The sequence below is a fragment of the Silurus aristotelis genome (genome assembly GCF_946808225.1).
Source record: "Silurus aristotelis genome assembly, chromosome: 12".
NCBI classification, from domain to species: Eukaryota; Metazoa; Chordata; class Actinopteri; order Siluriformes; family Siluridae; genus Silurus; species Silurus aristotelis.
In genome coordinates this window covers 18,102,433-18,119,730 of record NC_139585.1, presented here as the reverse complement: position 1 = coordinate 18,119,730, position 17,298 = coordinate 18,102,433, and the positions used below count along the sequence as shown (strand labels likewise).

Genomic DNA, 17,298 nt, shown 5'->3' with positions numbered 1-17,298 from the left:
ATGCATGCCCCATAAAGTACTCATTATATTTTGCCCCAAAGGCTTGTTGATACATTTCAAACGAATGAAAACCCAACAAAGTGATGTATGACAGTGCCATTGTGTTTTCTACTGCTGTTGGGAAAAGTTGTGTAAGAAATTTTTAGCAGATTTCTAATAGATTGGGGTTAGGGTTTATCAGACCATCTATCAGGAAGATAGACTAGAAGGTGAACTTGTAATAATATTAGGGATCCCCTGTAATTATGTTTCAGTTCACTTATTGAATCACACTGAAGATAATAGTGGGGTTGTGTGTTTCAGTGATAACCTGCCCAGAAACTTTGCCTTAAAAAAGATTACAGGTAAACTGGACACACCTGCCACATCACATTTCTGACCACATTATAGGTTGCATTGAACAGTCGACAAGCATTAACACATGAAAATTATTTATAAGCAACATCATAAGCATAAATCCAAGTTTCCTTTCAGGAACTTGAGCTGCGGCAAAAACGCTTTGGGAATGCCTCACATTGTTCACACTCCGAATCACGTGTAAAATCTGGCCGATAGGCAGTCGTGACGTCATTGACGGGCGACGTTATGCAAACCAGGAAGTTTCTGTTGTTTAGGTAAGTGCTTTGTGTGTGAATCTGGCAGCATGGCTAAAAAGCAAAAATACTTTCCCATGTGTGTCCCAATCCTAGATCTGCGCTCTTTGAACCGCTCACTCAAGATGCTCACTCTCAAGGAGATCGTGTCTCAGATCAAGTCCAAGGACTGGTTTGTCATGGTAGATCTAAGGGATGCCTATTTCCACATAGCCATTCTTCCTTCTCACAGGAGGCTTATGAATATTGAGTCTTCCTGTTCGGCCTTGCACTCTCACCCCACACCTTCGCCAAGTGCATGAATGTGACTATAGGCTTCCGGGCATCCGCATTCTAAACTATGTTGATGATTGGTTTGTATTAGCTCGATCAGAGCTTTAGTGGGTCAGAGATGTCGTTCCCGCCCACATGATGGAATTGTGGTTAAGATTAAACGCAAAGAAGAGTGTGTTTTCTCCAGTACAGAGAAGGCCTCTGAGGGGGGCAGTTCTTAGCAGCTGGTCTCTCTACTGAGGTAGAGACCATTCTCCATTCCAGAGCTCCCTCCACGAGGAGTTTAAATGGCATCTTTTCACCACCAGTTGGACCCAGTTAACTGCCTGGTTGGTTCAGTTCTGGAGTTCCTGCAGGAACAGTTTGCAGCAGGGTTGGCTCTATCAACCCTGAAGGTTTACGGTATTGTGGCTTATTGGACCCCGCGAGCGGGGCAGTCGCTGGGGAAACACCCCCCTGTGGCACGTTTTCCAAGCGCCACCCGGAGGCTGAGGCCCAGGACAAGACCCAGAGTGCCTGTGTGTGACTTGGCAGCTCTATCTGAGCCCCCCTTCGAGCCCTTGGCTGAGGTGACCCTAAGGTATTTGTCAGTTAAGACCACCTTTCTCCTGGCAATCTCCTCCCTTAAGAGGGTTGTGGACCTACAGGCTCTCTCTGTGGCCCCGTCTCTCCTGGAGTTTCCCCCCTGGCATGGCCAGTGTTATCCTTTACCCTAAACCAGGGTATGTGCATAAGGTGCCTGCAGCTCCCTCATGACCTGTCGTTTAGCCTGCATTCTGCCCTCCTCCTTTACTAGCCACTATCCAGGAAAAGCTAAATAAGTGCGAGCACGGACTCATCCTGTGGAGGAAGTCGGAGCAGCTGTTTGTCTGCTATGGCCCTCACAGGAAAGGTTTTCCGGCTAATAAGCAGATGCTCAGTAGATGGATTGTAGATGCCATTTGTCTGTGTGATGAGTCTTCTGGTCTTCCCACTCCTTTCGGAGTTAAGGCTCATTCCACCCGGGGTATGGCAGCCTCTACGGCCTGGTCCGCTGGAGTGTCGCTCCAGGATATTTGTAACGCTGCAGGCTGGTCCACCCCACTGTCAGGTTCTACAACCTTGACATCAGAGCCACTCCTGGCTCCTCTGTCCTGCATGCAGGTTGTGCTTAGACACATTAGGCAGGGACTGGTCAGTATGGCGTGATTGGGCACTTGTTTTTCCGAAAAGTGTTTTTGACGCAGCTTAATTTCCTGAAAGGGAACGTCATTAAGTTACGTATGTAACCCTAGTTCCCTGAGGGAATGAGAGCTGCGTTGACGGGCCATACTCTCTGCATCCCTGCAGCGCTTACCTTCTCCTTTTTCAGAAGCTAATGTAGCTCCCATCGTGCTCCCATATTGTAGCTTCCTGGTTTGTGCGACGTCGCCCGCCAATGACGTCACGACTGCCCATTGGGCAGATTTTACACGTGATTTAGAGCGTGAATAACGCGAGGCATTACCAAAATAATTTTTTTTGACTGCAGCTCTTATTCCCTCAGGGAACTAGGGTTACATACGTAACCTAGTGACGATATTTCTTAGAAGAGAAATACAAAGTAAAGTAGAAGTAAAATAGATTTTTTTTTGTTTGTTTGTTTGTTTGTTTTTTTTTTACAAAAACCATCGACCTAATAATTTCAGGGCTAAACCCAGCAATTCTCTTTGAGTATCTCAGTATTTTCCTGTCCGTTTTTATCTTTGTTAAAGATTATTCCAATATCACATGGATGCGTTTGTGATCAGGACTTCCATAAACAGGGAAGCCATCAACTTCTTGTGCATTTAATATTAGAAAAAGACTGATCAGCTATTAGAAAATAAGTAACAGTGATTTCATCTGATTATCGATATCATTAATAAAGAGAAGGAGACTCACCCAGCTGTGATTGTTCTTTAACTTCAGCACAGAGCTCGGTTACGCGCTCGTGCTTTCGCTTCCTGAGCGCTGTTCATCTTCCTCTGAAACACACCTTCAGTAAAAGAACCTTCAGCAAATTTTCGGTTTGAACTGTTGAGAAATAATGATTATGGCAATCACACACAAAGCCGGGGAAAAAACGTTTGAAAAAACTTCAATGCACGTCTGATTTAGCATTTGTATAAAAAAAAAAAAAAGAAGGAAAAAAAAGATAGATACATAGTATGTCTAAAGCGGAGGCAGTCAAACAGCCGAGCTGAACATCCCTTTGTTTTAGCCTCTGTCCAGATGTGAACTGACGAACAGCAGGATGATTATAGACTGTAGGGATACAGATCACTTTAATCCCGATTAAGTAATGCAGCTCCGACATACGCACTCTTACAACACGTTGCACAGCATTTAAGACATTTGGGATTTGCACATTAGTCAATATTAAAACAAAGAAGTTAAGATTATGTCAGCCAAAAGTACCAAAATATCTGGAAAAATTCAAGAGGGATTTAGTATTCTGTATAATGTTATTTGCATGTTGCTTTCAAAGAGTCATGGCATTCAGTCAAAAATATAGATTGATGGGCACCCAAGGTTCATTGATGTGACTTGATTACTAAATGTTATCTCATATTGTCTGAGCTCACAAAAAACTTACAGTAGCACACATTGCTAAAAAGTAAATTCTGCTATGATAGAATATAGGTGTCAAAACATACAGTTCATCATAGCTTCATCATCAAAGCTGTATAATCTCACATCTGTCAAAGTGTGCCTGATTTCCACCACCAAAGCACTACATTATTAAACTGGACCAAGGGGCAAAAGAAGAATGTGGCCCGGTTTAATGAATCACATGTTCTTTTACAGTATGTGGACAGTGCTTGTGCACTGTTTAGTAAGTAAAGAGATGACAGTAGGATGCACTATGGAGCAAAGCAAAGCTGCTGGAAGCAGTGTGATGGTCTGGGAAACGTTCTATTTTTAAATCTTATGCCCTGGTATTCATGTAGATCAGGGGCCACCAACATGGTGCCCGCAAGGACACCATGAGTAGCCGCTGGCCTTTTCTAAAAATAGCTGTTTTCTACTTTGTTAAATCATTGTTGATAATTATTATGAGAAATCATTAACATGATCAGTGTCTTCACATAGATGAATATCATTAATTATTAATATTAACATATAATAAAAGGTAAATTGAGCAAATGTGTTATTTCAGATCAAACTGAAAACTGTGTGTATCAAACTGGTAGCTCTTCACATTAAACGGTACCCAAGAAGTAGCTCTTAATAAACATTGTTGCATAGGACACTGTGCCCTGGAGACGTTGCAAAAATGGTCTGGGAATAGTTTGATTCAAGGGGGTGACTGTTAATTTCCTAGATTTTAAACTGATTGAAAATATTTGATATGTGCTGGACATACAAGGGAGTATATTTCATGTTGACATGTTGTTTCAGATGATTTAGTTGAGCTTGGATGTTTTCTGAATAAAAGGGCTTCTGTCTGGTAAGTTTTTGACATTACAGCTATCAAAACTCTATGTACACTCTCCTATGTGTACAAAGCAGTAAATAGTAGAAGTAGAGAAACTGGACTTGGATGGCTGCTGAAAGGTGATCAGTACAAACTGCGATTCACAACATTTTACTACTGTGTGCAGAAGGTGAGACCATGGAAATGAGGGTATGCCACTAAAATCCTGTAATACATACAAATATTATAAGTCTATGTTATTAACCTGACTAATTTAACTATTATTTTTATAAATTCTTATAATATCCATGATCTCTTAGCCTTTCTGGCTGTCTGAATAATAAGACTGGAAATTAGATTTTCCATGTCACCATATAATTTTATATGTTTATTTTGATAATAATTATTCTAAATAATTAGTAAATGTATATATTTTAATAAGTAATTTTTGAAATGTCATGTGGGCTGGATGGTGTTGTATACATATGGAACATCCTGACCAGCAACTACAAAATTAGGAACAAGACTAACTTTGCAGATGTAACACTATCTAACACCAGGGACATGCTCACTGTAGATGGGTTTAGGAGATTCATTATGAAAAGGAAAGTGCGAAAAACTAACTATATGCTTGTTTTAATAATAATGATAACAATACATTTTATGAATTGTCACTTAAAACACAGTCAAAACACATACAACAATTAACAAAAAATTGAAATAATAAGACACCATACATCCAATAAGAAGTACATATAGAGTATAACTGATATGTCTGCCTACAAAGATGTTTTCGAATTATATTAAAAAGAAAAAAAAGTGTCACGGAATTTTGACTCCGAGAAAGGTAAATAAAAAAATGTCTGTCACACTTGGGAATCATTTTCTTTTGACTGCCTCAAAGAACGGCTCCCTCCTCATCAGAACATCATGGATCTTAGCAGACAAAAGCTCAAGATGGTGAAAGAATTTGATTATACTCAGGAGATCCTCTGTTTATCTTGGGTTAGGGCTAACATTTTAAATGCTGAACACCATGTTTATTTATTCAGAATACAAGTACACAAGGCCCTTCACCATGGCAGGATCTTAGTCCATGAAGGAAAACACCACTGCACAAATTACAGATTAGTAAAGGATTAATGGTGATAATCTGGGCTGATTGAGTGATTTTAGACAGCCATATTATTTTAATCTGAAGATAACTTAAAGCCACTTGTCTCTGACATTTATAATGTGTTCTTAAATAACATGTGACAAAGGAGTACAAAGTTATATTTACAAAGTTATATAAAGTTATATATTTGTTTTGAACACAAAATTGTGCCTTAAACTGTAAACCAGCTATTAGACTGTATGGTAGATGATAATATGCTGACATATTTATTCTTTGGGTTTTTTTTTTTTTTAGTGATAAAATAATAGCAGGGTTTAATAATGTTCTATTGGTAAATATTGTTATTGGTTAATATATTAATTATATGGCAAATAATAAAAAAGATATATAGTCACAAATGGTGATCTTGCAAAGCACCCTTTATAAATAGAATTGCTAATGGCTGGTTCTTACAAAGTTGCATAGATTTCTAAATCAACCATAAATGAAAAAACTGTTGAAGTTTTGTAAATTTAAAGCATAAATTTGACATTTTGCCTTTCATGTGTCTTGTACTAAGGAGAGACTCCTGTATAGTCACTGCCATTAATCCCAGATTTGTGAATTGTGGTAGTGAAGGATGACCTTCTGATAGTTTCTCTCACCCCCACACTTAATCTCTGGAGCTCAATCAGGTTGGCCATTAAGTTGTTGGTCACCACTCTACCCAGTCGTCGTCCCCCCCCCCCACACACACACACACAATTGCACAGCTTTAGGAAGCTCTAGGAAGAGTCCTGAAGAGACCATTTAAGATTTAAGAATCATGTGTACTGCGCTTTGGGAATTTTCACTGCAGCAGGACATTTTATGTAGCCTTCCTCAGATGTGTGTCTCACTGAGCTCTGACCACATTGCTTGCCATTTTCTGTTAGACTTTATAGCAGGAGGTTTAATATCAGCGTGCTTATATCAACATGATATTTAAAGTTTATATTTTAATATTTAAATAAAGTTTATTATGATTATTTATGTTTTTTGATTTGTCGTTATAAATTAAGAAGGGTTAATTGATGTGAAAATAATATTTAAAGCATTTTTACAAAAGGCAACAACATGAAAAACATATATATTATATTGTAAAAGTTATATATATATATATATATATATATATATATATATATATATATATATATATATATATATATATATATATATATATATATATACTTTCTGAATACAACCGTTAAAGAAAGAATGTGTTGGTATAAAGGACAGTAACAAAATTAGAATAAAAAGCTTAGGAACCTACATGGGTATGTATTGCAGTTTAAGATAAAGAAAGTCAGAAAAGTTATTTCAAAACATTGTTACACAATATAACTTCACAAAAATAAACATTAAGAATATATTAAAATATATGCATTAAAATACTACTAGCATGAATTAAGATGGCAGCAGACACACTGAAAAATAACAGAGGCATCTCTTTAAAGCAACTTCCTATCCCCAATAGTCTTGTGCCTGCTTCACTCTTTGAAACTGTACTGTATAAGGAGGCAAATTAAATCTGTTCGGGTCCAGGTAAAGGATTTTGGAGTACAGAATTAAATTAAAGTGCTGTCTGAAGTACAGTATTTTTATGTAAATTGTGTTGTAACTAGCCTTTGTACCTGACTGTGTACTAAATCAGGTAAACTCAACTGCAAAAATGATTGAATATACAACATGTGCCGTAGGTGGCACTGAAACGGGGACTCCTTATTTAGGAATTCTTATAACTCCACCCAGTCACCCATATCTCCTCCGCAGACCTTGCCATCTGTTTTAATTGTCAGTGACACATGCTGTGGGTCAAAAATAGCAAGCACTCTTAAACTAGAAACTTCTCGCGGTTATTGGAGAGCATTGTAGAAGTATTTGTCTGCCCCAAGGCCATGTAGTCAACCAGGATTTAAAATATTTACATGTTTCAGATTGAAGGCAAGTATGCTTAAGTAATCGTTTATGTAATTTATGTAAAACTGCTATTTGTTAAGTTTAAATTTAAAGTCTTCATTAAATGGCTGCAATTTTGGGGCAGTTTATGGAGTTTCACTCTGTTCATGGTACCAATGTCCAACTGGACTGCTGTGGGACTAGGGCCATTAGAGTTGAAAGTTTTGCTAATGGAATTTGCTTTAGTAAACATCCTTTAAATCCCGGAGAGATTTTCCTGGTGGAGATCGAGGACAAGGAGATAGGCTGGTGTGGTCATCTCAGGATTGGACTAACTGCAAATGATCCTCAAAAGTTGGAGACAGTTCCTGAGTATTCATTGCCTGACCTAGTGGACCAGGGAGGAAGCTGGGTGTTTGCCATAACTAGGAACCACAACAAGGTTATTGAGGATGAGGCCCAAGAAGCAGATGGTAGGCAAGCAGATAGAAATGAAGGCAATATTTTAAAAACTTTTTTCACTGAAAGTCACTTACATATAGAGAGTGTGTGCATACCGAAGGACAAGTTGGTGGGAAGGAGTCGGCCTGGCCAGTTTAGTCACATCCTGGATGATCTTTATAAAATTAATGCTTTGCCTCCTACTGCCAGACGCAGTCGGATTGGAGTTTTGTATGTTCCAAAAAGCCAGGGTTTTGCTGACATGCATATTGTCATCAATGGTGAAGACATGGGTGCCTCTGCCAAAGGAATTCCCACCAGTCAGCCGCTCTATGCTGTTGTGGATTTATTTGCTGCTACTAAAAGTGTCCGAATTGTACAAGTGGAATATGGCCGTAAGTTTACAAAAAATATATGCAGCATGATGAAGTAGATTTAATTGTGAAAATTGTTTAAAAAGTGGTAAAGTGGATATATTTGATTAATATTAATAGGAATTTCTGTTTCACACACACACACACACACACACACACACACACACACACACACACACACACACACACACAGACATAAACCAAAATTCAAGTATACTTTTTCTCTCTGATTCTCTTTGTTCTAGTTCCCTCACTGCAGACACTTTGTCGGAAGACTATTCAGAAGCACATCATTCACAGAATGGCATTGGACTTGTTGGATCTTCCAGAGATGCTAAAACATTACTGTAAATTTGAGTAACAAAGTCAATTGGAAAGCTCTGACAGCTAAATGCACACTCTGAACCAGAAAGTTGGATTATAACACCTGTTGGACAGATGTATTAAACAAATAGCAAACAATATATGTGTGCAATAAATCATTTATCTACCACTTTAATCCTTCTACATTCATCTTGAATGAAATGATGTCTAGGTGGGGAACATTCAAAATATTCCCTAGGTGGGGAATATTTTAATATTTTCTTTAAATAATTCAAAACATGCATTTTGTAAAAGAATGTAATTATACATTTCATCACCATTATTTCATCTTCTCCCGCTTATCCGTAATTCCAGACACTTCTCCGTGTCCATGGATCGGGCTGTCAAGGCCCCCGCCTTCGACTGTTGCCCAATCCTCTCAGCACCGTGTAATTATACGGAAAATAGAAAAAAATATATTACATTTACAACATAAACACTGTATTTGTGTTGAAATGTTATACTCCTGAATTTACATGCCAGGATTCCTCTTTAGGGTAGGATGGGAACATACCCCAGGTATTACAACACATAACATCTCTTAAATTTAATTAAATATGTATTTTAAAACCAAATTGTAACTTTTAGCAGTTGTTAAGACTCTTTTAAATTACATGTTGAAACAAACAAAAATTAAGATAAGTATTTAAATATTATTTCAGCGCAACTTGAAGCACAACTCCACCACAAATGAAGAAATACCCAATACACTAATGACTGTAGACATATTTTGCATTAAACAAGCTTTTACATTCTATATCATATAGGATACATTTCTTGAAGAGAGGCTTTGTAATTTACATTTCAATCATTCCTTTTTTTGGTTTATTTTTTAAAAAGGATAGTAAAAATAAATAATTTATGTGTGTATATATATATATACACACACACACACACACACACACACACACACACACACACACACACACACACACACAGATTTAAGTTTTTTTTTATTGTTGATCATGTTTAATGGAAACACACTGCCATCTACAGGACATGTATGGTTTACACCAGGCTGTGTTTTGTAATTATCACGTGGCCGGAATATTTCAACAGCGCATGCGTTATTATTTCACTGTAGCGATAACGTTGTGTATCTGTCTAAATTTGAGTGTTATTCATTTATACAGTGTGTTTGTTTTAAAGACGAAATGTCGTTCTGTTCTTTTTCCGGGAAGGAAGTGTACAAAGATCATTTTAAGCGAGGTAATCATTCTATTTCTGTTACAGAAAACCACTTTTCAGATGTTAGTTTCAGGCTTATGTGTTAAAAATAAATCAGACAACAGCTCGATATTTTATGAAGGTTACTAGAAATTTTCTAACCTATTTAATTACATTTTAACATTTTTTAAAAACTAGATTTCTTTGATTTTTATATTTGGTTGTCTGCAGGAATATATGTCTGCTCCCAATGTGCAAACCCACTGTTTTCAAGTCGATCAAAATATGTCCACTCCTCGCCTTGGCCAGCTTTCACAGAAACTATCCAGGAGGACAGTGTAACTAAAGTGATGGAGACACTCACAGTTTATAAGGTTAATAGTGTTAAAACAGCAAACTTTATAGAATTGACAAGGTGAATCTGATCCTTGGTTACTAGTCTAAGGTCTCTGTTTGGGTTCTTGTGCAGGTTCTGTGTGGGAAGTGTGGAAGCGGACTAGGCCATGAGTTTCTGAATGATGGTCCAGAAGAAGACATGTCAAGATTTTGAATTTTTAGCCACTCAATGAAGTTTGTTCCAAAAGGTATATAGATATATAGAGAGGTCTTTAAATAAGCATGTGACAGATCTATGAATTATTTGTGAACTAAATTCTTTTAAACATTAATTTGTGTATTTTGCAGACAAGGTTGGCCAACACTAAATTGAGGATGGCAGTCTATGAACATGCTCTCTAGCTGCTGTTGCACACACACATTAAGGGGATGCTCAATTTATGAAGTGAACTGGGAAAAATCCACCTGAAGCCCCTGTTCACAGATGTATTTGTTCATCCTGCTCTGTACCACACTGTAAAACAGTAATAATGTTTCAGATATGCAGAATTGTGTAGAAACAAAAATCAGATGCTTTCTCGTGGGCCATAGGAATTAATATCCTTTACTAATCCATATAACATGGCTTAGTATGACTTCTTTGGTCCTGTGGGTCTGAATCTGGGATTTGTCATGCTTAGATGTCATTTATTTAATTATTTATTTATTTATTTTACATCGTTCAGCTACTATTATTGCTAGTTATTATTTCACCTTTGCATATAATGAACTGGTCATTTGAAATGAATGTGGATAATCTAAAGCACATGAATGTATCAAGTAAATTTTATTAAAACTAGGAAAAATATTTTATGTAGCCAAATAATATTTAATTATTAATAACTAATTAATTGAGGGTCAGTGGATTTTCTTTTACACTAAAAGTGGATGACAGAATGATTAAAAACACTTTCTGTAGAGCAGTCATTTTTAAAGTGTGCTCTGAGAAACCCCATGGGTCTATCAAACACAACAGGGTTTTTTTTTTGTGTGTGTTTCTTTTGTAACGGTTATCAGTTTATTATATACATTTTTGTCATTTATGGTTATTCTTAGTTAGCTCTTAGTTTCAATTAGTTCTTTTATGGCTTTAACCCAAACCACAATCATTCAGATACATATAGATCATAAAACCAAACAAAAAAAATATACTTAATGTTTTCAGTTAATGGAAACTTCAGGAGTTTAAATTCCCCTCTATAGCTTTAATGCATAGCCAGATGCACTATATGGACACAAGTATTAGAGCTTATAATTCTGGTTCAGGATTCTTAGAATTCTGGTGTTTTAATCAGAGCCATTGCCAAAGGTGTATACATGCAAGCATCTAGCATTATAGACTGCTTTTACAAAATTTGTGGGGGGAAAAAAGATTATTCTGAAGAGCTCAGTGATTTTAGACTTGTGTCTGTGATAGCATGCCATCTAAACTTTTTATCTCAAGTGAGATTTTATCCTTGCAACATATTTCATTGTCAACTGTAATTGTGAAAGAGGAAGCATTTGGAAACAGCAGCAACAAAACCCTGAAACAGAAGACTATGTAGTCACAGATTATTTGTCACAGTGAATTCCATAGACGATTCCTCATCATAAACCTAGCTTCACATTCATAGATGTATGAAAATATTCTCATATTTTCCTGGTTTTATTGATTGTCTGTGTTACTTTGGATTTCATATTTATAATGTGTAGGTTGCAAATCGGGGACCAACTCCATGTATTTAGAATGAATATGATTGCAATCCCTGTTGATGTAATGGTCAGGTGTCCAAATAATAATGCTCATATAGTATATATTCCTACATGTTTAAATGAGCATTGGCCCAGTTGTGTTCTGCTCATGGTACACCTGCAGATAGAGCTGGTATAAACACTGAGTTTTTTCACCTCATCTCATTATTTTGGCCATAATGATTTTGTGGAAAACCCTTCCAGAAAATTAAGCTCAATTTCCATCAGAGCTGGAACTGAGCAGGATGTTCAGAAAGCACATATGAATTTAATGGTCATGTGTCTACAAATATGCTGCTGTGGTGAATAGGGTTTGTGTAGCGTGTAGTGAACGTCTCATGAACTTCTGTAGGGTCTGGTGCATGAAGCTCGCCAGTACAGCAATTACATCAATAAAAATGTTTTAAAATGTTAAGATTTGGGGGGTTTTTTATTGCACAATTTTTTAATAATGATGTGTAATGTTATACAATGTTATACAAACCTCCCGGACTGCACACTTGATTAGCAAACCAGGAGCTTTCCATTAACATTGCATCCTGAAGCGCAATAAGCGGCGCGCGCTCAGCCTTTCTCCACACGTACACTTCTACACAGATTAGCCACTAGCTAACAGGGACAGGTTTGTGTTGACGATTTGTGGTAAGAACAACGTGATTATTGATGTAGCTTGCATGTAAAAAATTATATACGTATTTTAATTCGCTGGTAACTTAAATAGGGAGGTCAAAGGTTTCAACTTTACTTTCAGAATAGCTGTTATTAAGCTTCAGGTCGAAAGATGGAAAATGGTTCCACATACAGCAGTGTTTCAATATCTGACTTGAACCCGAGTATCACACGTCCGGTGAGAATTATAATTATTATAATAATTATTATTATTATTATTAAGACTAAAATTAAACTGGTCAATAAGAATTGGTGTCAGGAGTTGTGTTGTTAAACGTGTTACCACAGGTTTTATAAAACGATAACTTTTTTATGTTTAATTTTGTAAGCCTTAACTAATAAATAACAAAATATATGTTTATACGTTTCACTTTTAGAATTTGGTCGGGATTATTATTGGAAAGACTGATGCAAGAGGATTCCCTGACAGGAAAAGTTGGCAATCATATCAATTACTTATTCATTCATTCATTCATTCATTCATTCATTCATTCAAGTCTTCGACTGCTCACATTTTTTCTTATTTCTTAATCTATTCTGATTGCAATATTACTACTGCCATACTACTATTACTACTACTACTACTACTACTACTACTAATAATAATAATAATAATAATAATAATAATAATAATAATAATGTAGTTCAATTTTATTCTAGATGTTGGTTCAGAGCGATTTACCTTCAGCTTTACAATTAAAGACTCACCACTCCATTACATTAATGTTTCTTCATGGGGCACTGAACAATATATTCAAGGGCTTTGCAGTCATTTCAAAATAGGAGACTGTGGTAAGAATAAAACTATTACACTTTCCAGTCTGCTCTGTTCCTGCATATCTTAACCAGTGTGTGATTTAGAAGTAACTGTTCCAATTTATTATTTGTTTTTAGTTTTCATTGAAAATCCTCTTGTTGTTACTAAAGATCCAGAGAAAGAGAATCGATTCTGTCCTTTAACCCCAAGGTAGAAATACTTTTTTTAAAGGCTTTTCAATGAAATCTTGCTGAAATTATTGATTTATTTTTGATGATTAAAAGTTTCTTTGTCCTCAGTTTTTACAGATTGTTGGTGACAGAAACCCACTCAGCCATACGAATGTGTTCAGATTTAGACACAGAGAGCAGACTGCTTTCTCTGTTCCACATACCAGTGAAGGACTCAGGGGATTTCTACACACTGGGAGACATTACTGCAAATGGACAAAGCTTAGATGGGAACTTTATTAATATTCTAGCTGCTGTGCGATCGGTAGGAATAGTATGAGATGTCCTTAAAACATTTAAAACATTAAAACATTTCATTGCATGACACATGTTGTAACATATGCCCCAAAGATTGGCGAACCAAAGTACTTTACTACATCAGATGGGCGAAAAGGGCAGAAGCTAGAGATTAAACTGTTTGATGAAACTTTGACATCATTCCCTTTCATATGGTATGTTTTTTGTACATAAACAATGAACCTGACTGTATTTCCAAATGTACATCATTATAAAACATGCTATCATTTATAGTTGGGATCGAGAAACAATTCAGTTTGTGCAGACCTTGCCACCACGAGAGACAGGTATAGTAATAAACAAAATGCACACAATGTTATTATTTTAATTTATATATATATATATATATATATATATATATATATACACACAGTGAGGAAAAGAAGTATTTGAACACCCTGCTATTTTGCAAGTTCTCCCACTTAGAAATCATGGAGGGGTCTGAAATTGTCATCGTAGGTGCATGTCCACTGTGAGAGACATAATCTAAAAAAAAAAAACAACATTCAGAAATCACAATATATGATTTTTTTTTAACTATTTATTTGTATGATACAGCTGCAAATAAGTATTTGAACACCTGAGAAAGTCAATGTTAATATTTTGTACAGTAGTCTTTGTTTCCAATTACAGAGGTCAAATGTTTCCTGTAGTTTTTAACCAGGTTTGCACACACTGCAGGAGGGATTTTGGCCCACTCCTCCACACAGATCTTTTGTAGATCAGTCAGGTTTCTGGCCTGTCGCTGAGAAACACGGAGTTTGCGCTCCCTCCAAAGATTCTCTATTGGGTTTAGGTCTGGAGACTGGCTAGGCCATGCCAGAACCTTAATATGCTTCTTACAGAGCCACTCCTTGGTTATCCTGGCTGTGTGCTTCGGGTCATTGTCATGTTGGAAGACCCAGCCTCGACCCATCTTTAATGCTCCAACTGAGGGAAGGAGGTTGTTCCCCAAAATCTCGCAATACATGGCCCCGGTCATCCTCTCCTTAATACAGTGCAGTCGCCCTGTCCCATGTGACGAAAAACACCCCCAAAGCATGATGCTACCACCCCCATGCTTTACAGTAGGGATGGTACTCATCATTCTTCTTCCTCCAAACACGTTTAGTGGAATTATAAGCCAAAAGTTCTATTTTGGTCTCATCTGACCACATGACTTTCTCCCATGACTCCTCTGGATCATCCAAATGGTCATTGGCAAACTTAAGATGTGCCTGGACATGTGCTGGTTTAAGCAGGGGAACCTTCCGTGCCATGCATGATTTCAAACCATGACGTCTTAGTGTATTACCAACAGTAACCTTGGAAACGGTGGTCCCAGCTCTTTTCAGGTCATTGACCAGCTCCTCCCGTGTAGTTCTGGGCTGATTTCTCACCTTTCTTAGGATCATTGAGACCCCACGAGGTGAGATCTTGCATGGAGCCCCAGTCCGAGGGAGATTGACAGTCATGTTTAGCTTCTTCTATTTTCTAATGATTACTCCAACAGTGGATCTTTTTTCACCAAGCTGCTTGGCAATTTCCCCGTAGCTCTTTCCAGCCTTGTGGAGGTGTACAATTTTGTCTCTAGTGTCTTTGGACAGCTCTTTGGTCTTGGCCATGTTAGTAGTTGGATTCTTACTGATTGTATGAGGTGGACAGGTGTCTTTATGCAGCTAACGACCTCAAACAGGTGCATCTAATTTAAGATAATAAATGTAGTGGAGGTGGACATTTTAAAGGCAGACTAACAGGTCTTTGAGGGTCAGAATTCCAGCTGATAGACAAGTATTCAAATACTTATTTGCAGCTGTATCATACAAATTAATAGTTTATATGACCTAACCCTAGATTTTTTTTTTTAGATTATGTCTCTCACAGTGGACATGCACCTACAATGACAATTTCAGACCCCTCCATGATTTCTAAGTGGGAGAACTTGCAAAATAGCAGGGTGTTCTATGCAAATACTTATTTTCCTCACTGTATATATATACATATATATATTGTATTAGGATATTTTGTATGTATTTTCTATAGTGCTCTTCATAGTGGATGCTCGGATCAGCTTTGATACTTTTCGTAACTCAATGGTGGCAACAGCTACCTCAAAAACGATCATTACTATGAACCCTGGTAAGTTGTAGTGTCTATTGATACCTGTTAAATTGTTCTTATCAAAATATAATTATTAATAATTGTGCATTTTAAGGTTTCCTTTGTCTTTATATAGATACATTAGAAGCCAACCAGCTCTTCAGTTATGCCAAGGAGTTATCAGAAAGTGAACAGCTAAATGAGCCAGAAATAGAAGTGAATGTTAATGTTCCCTGTAAGCATAAAACATGCATTTGTTTTAACTGTATAGGACCATCTCAGGTAGATAGTGAATATTTATTTTACAATTATTTCACAGTGGACTCCATTTGTGATGTACAGACAGTAAGTCAGGTTAAAGCCAGGGCCCTGAACAACTCTGATGCCTTTTATGTTGTGATATATGGGTTCATCACCACTTTAGGATTAGATTCCTGCATTACTAGAGTCATTCGCAGCAGGTGGTAAGTAGGGGAGGTTTGGGCTGTAATGTACCCAGTTTAATGACGTGAGTTTTCTTCAGATGGTTGAACCAGTTCTTATTTTCATAGTGACAGATGCAAATTTCGTGTCCATGAGGACACTGAGGTCTGCACTAACGCAGCCTGTCCAAAACAAGGAGAAGCAGGTGAAGTCACTGCAGCCTTTGATCTGCTAGTGGATATCAGTGATCACACAGGAACTCTGCAGAGCTGTAATCTGTCAGGCACTGTTGCCGAGCAAACACTAGGATGTACTGTGAGTTTTTTTTTTTTTATATACAAATTAATCACTTAATCTTCATAAAAAAAAAGTTCAAGTGTAATAGAGAGGATATGTTATGGTACAATTAGCATGCATGGGTTCTACATATAATCTACAATTCACCCATTTGCAGCTTCTGTATTTTACCTTCTGTAAACTAAAAATTATTTTAAGAAAGAATTGTCCATATTTTGCTTCTCTTTCAGTCCAAGGATTTTGTGTGTCTCTCAGAGTCTAACCGGACGGCCATGAAGTGGAAGTTTCTGCTGGAAAGATGCAAAGTTTATGTAAAGGTTTGAATTTTTTTTTTCTTTGTATTAAAATCCTTTTATCCACAATATATTTTATCCTGTCAACACACCATGACTAACTGTTTATTATATACTGTTGCCTGAGGAGAAACCTACCTATAATTAAATGAGTTTGTTGAAAGTTTTACATTGTCACATACTTATGCACTGTGTTTCATCTGAAAAATCACTGGTGTTTTACATTTTACTGTACAGCCTCACTGTTGACTCTCTCTCTCTCTCTCTCTCATCAGGTGTTACCATCAACAAAAAGCAAAATTGGCATGAGGACAAGCATCTTGTCTTGCACCCTTGCTGATCCAGTGGAAGCGAAACAAAGCATGTCTGCCTTCACCAGCTTTTATAAACCAGATATAAGATTAAATAGTGGTAGTGTTTGATCAATAAATCTTTTTTGATCTAAAGAAAAAATAATTGACCTACACAATTGTTTGCTTCT

The 17,298-nt window shown here is 37.0% G+C and overlaps 3 protein-coding genes across 6 annotated transcripts; all 3 read left to right on the top strand.

Annotated features, from left to right (window-relative positions):
- Window positions 1-7,156: 7,156 nt before the first annotated feature.
- neurl2 (neuralized E3 ubiquitin protein ligase 2) lies at window positions 7,157-8,632 on the top strand. Its single transcript, XM_083556044.1, has 2 exons — window positions 7,157-8,154; window positions 8,379-8,632. The coding sequence occupies exons 1-2, from the start codon at window positions 7,443-7,445 to the stop codon at window positions 8,492-8,494; spliced, it is 828 nt and encodes a 275-aa protein (XP_083412170.1). The 5' UTR covers window positions 7,157-7,442; the 3' UTR covers window positions 8,495-8,632.
- An 840-nt stretch (window positions 8,633-9,472) lies between these two features.
- msrb1b (methionine sulfoxide reductase B1b) lies at window positions 9,473-12,187 on the top strand. The gene is made up of 4 exons (XM_083556043.1): window positions 9,473-9,705; window positions 9,895-10,037; window positions 10,133-10,247; window positions 10,348-12,187. The coding sequence occupies exons 1-4, from the start codon at window positions 9,651-9,653 to the stop codon at window positions 10,365-10,367; spliced, it is 333 nt and encodes a 110-aa protein (XP_083412169.1). The 5' UTR covers window positions 9,473-9,650; the 3' UTR covers window positions 10,368-12,187.
- Window positions 12,188-12,240: 53 nt separating this feature from the next.
- Window positions 12,241-17,240, top strand: meiob (meiosis specific with OB-fold). Of its 4 annotated transcripts, none has more exons than XM_083556030.1 (13): window positions 12,241-12,619; window positions 12,819-12,876; window positions 13,102-13,233; window positions 13,336-13,408; window positions 13,498-13,693; window positions 13,780-13,880; window positions 13,960-14,012; window positions 15,748-15,843; window positions 15,941-16,039; window positions 16,124-16,268; window positions 16,356-16,542; window positions 16,755-16,841; window positions 17,093-17,240. In XM_083556030.1, the coding sequence occupies exons 1-13, from the start codon at window positions 12,554-12,556 to the stop codon at window positions 17,237-17,239; spliced, it is 1,440 nt and encodes a 479-aa protein (XP_083412156.1). In that variant the 5' UTR covers window positions 12,241-12,553; the 3' UTR covers window position 17,240. The 4 variants fall into 4 exon arrangements, with proteins under 4 accessions (XP_083412156.1, XP_083412155.1, XP_083412154.1 ...); XM_083556029.1 differs by having other exon boundaries at window positions 12,270-12,394; window positions 12,524-12,619; window positions 15,941-16,268; XM_083556028.1 differs by having other exon boundaries at window positions 12,335-12,414; window positions 12,524-12,619; window positions 15,941-16,268.
- Window positions 17,241-17,298: the final 58 nt, after the last annotated feature.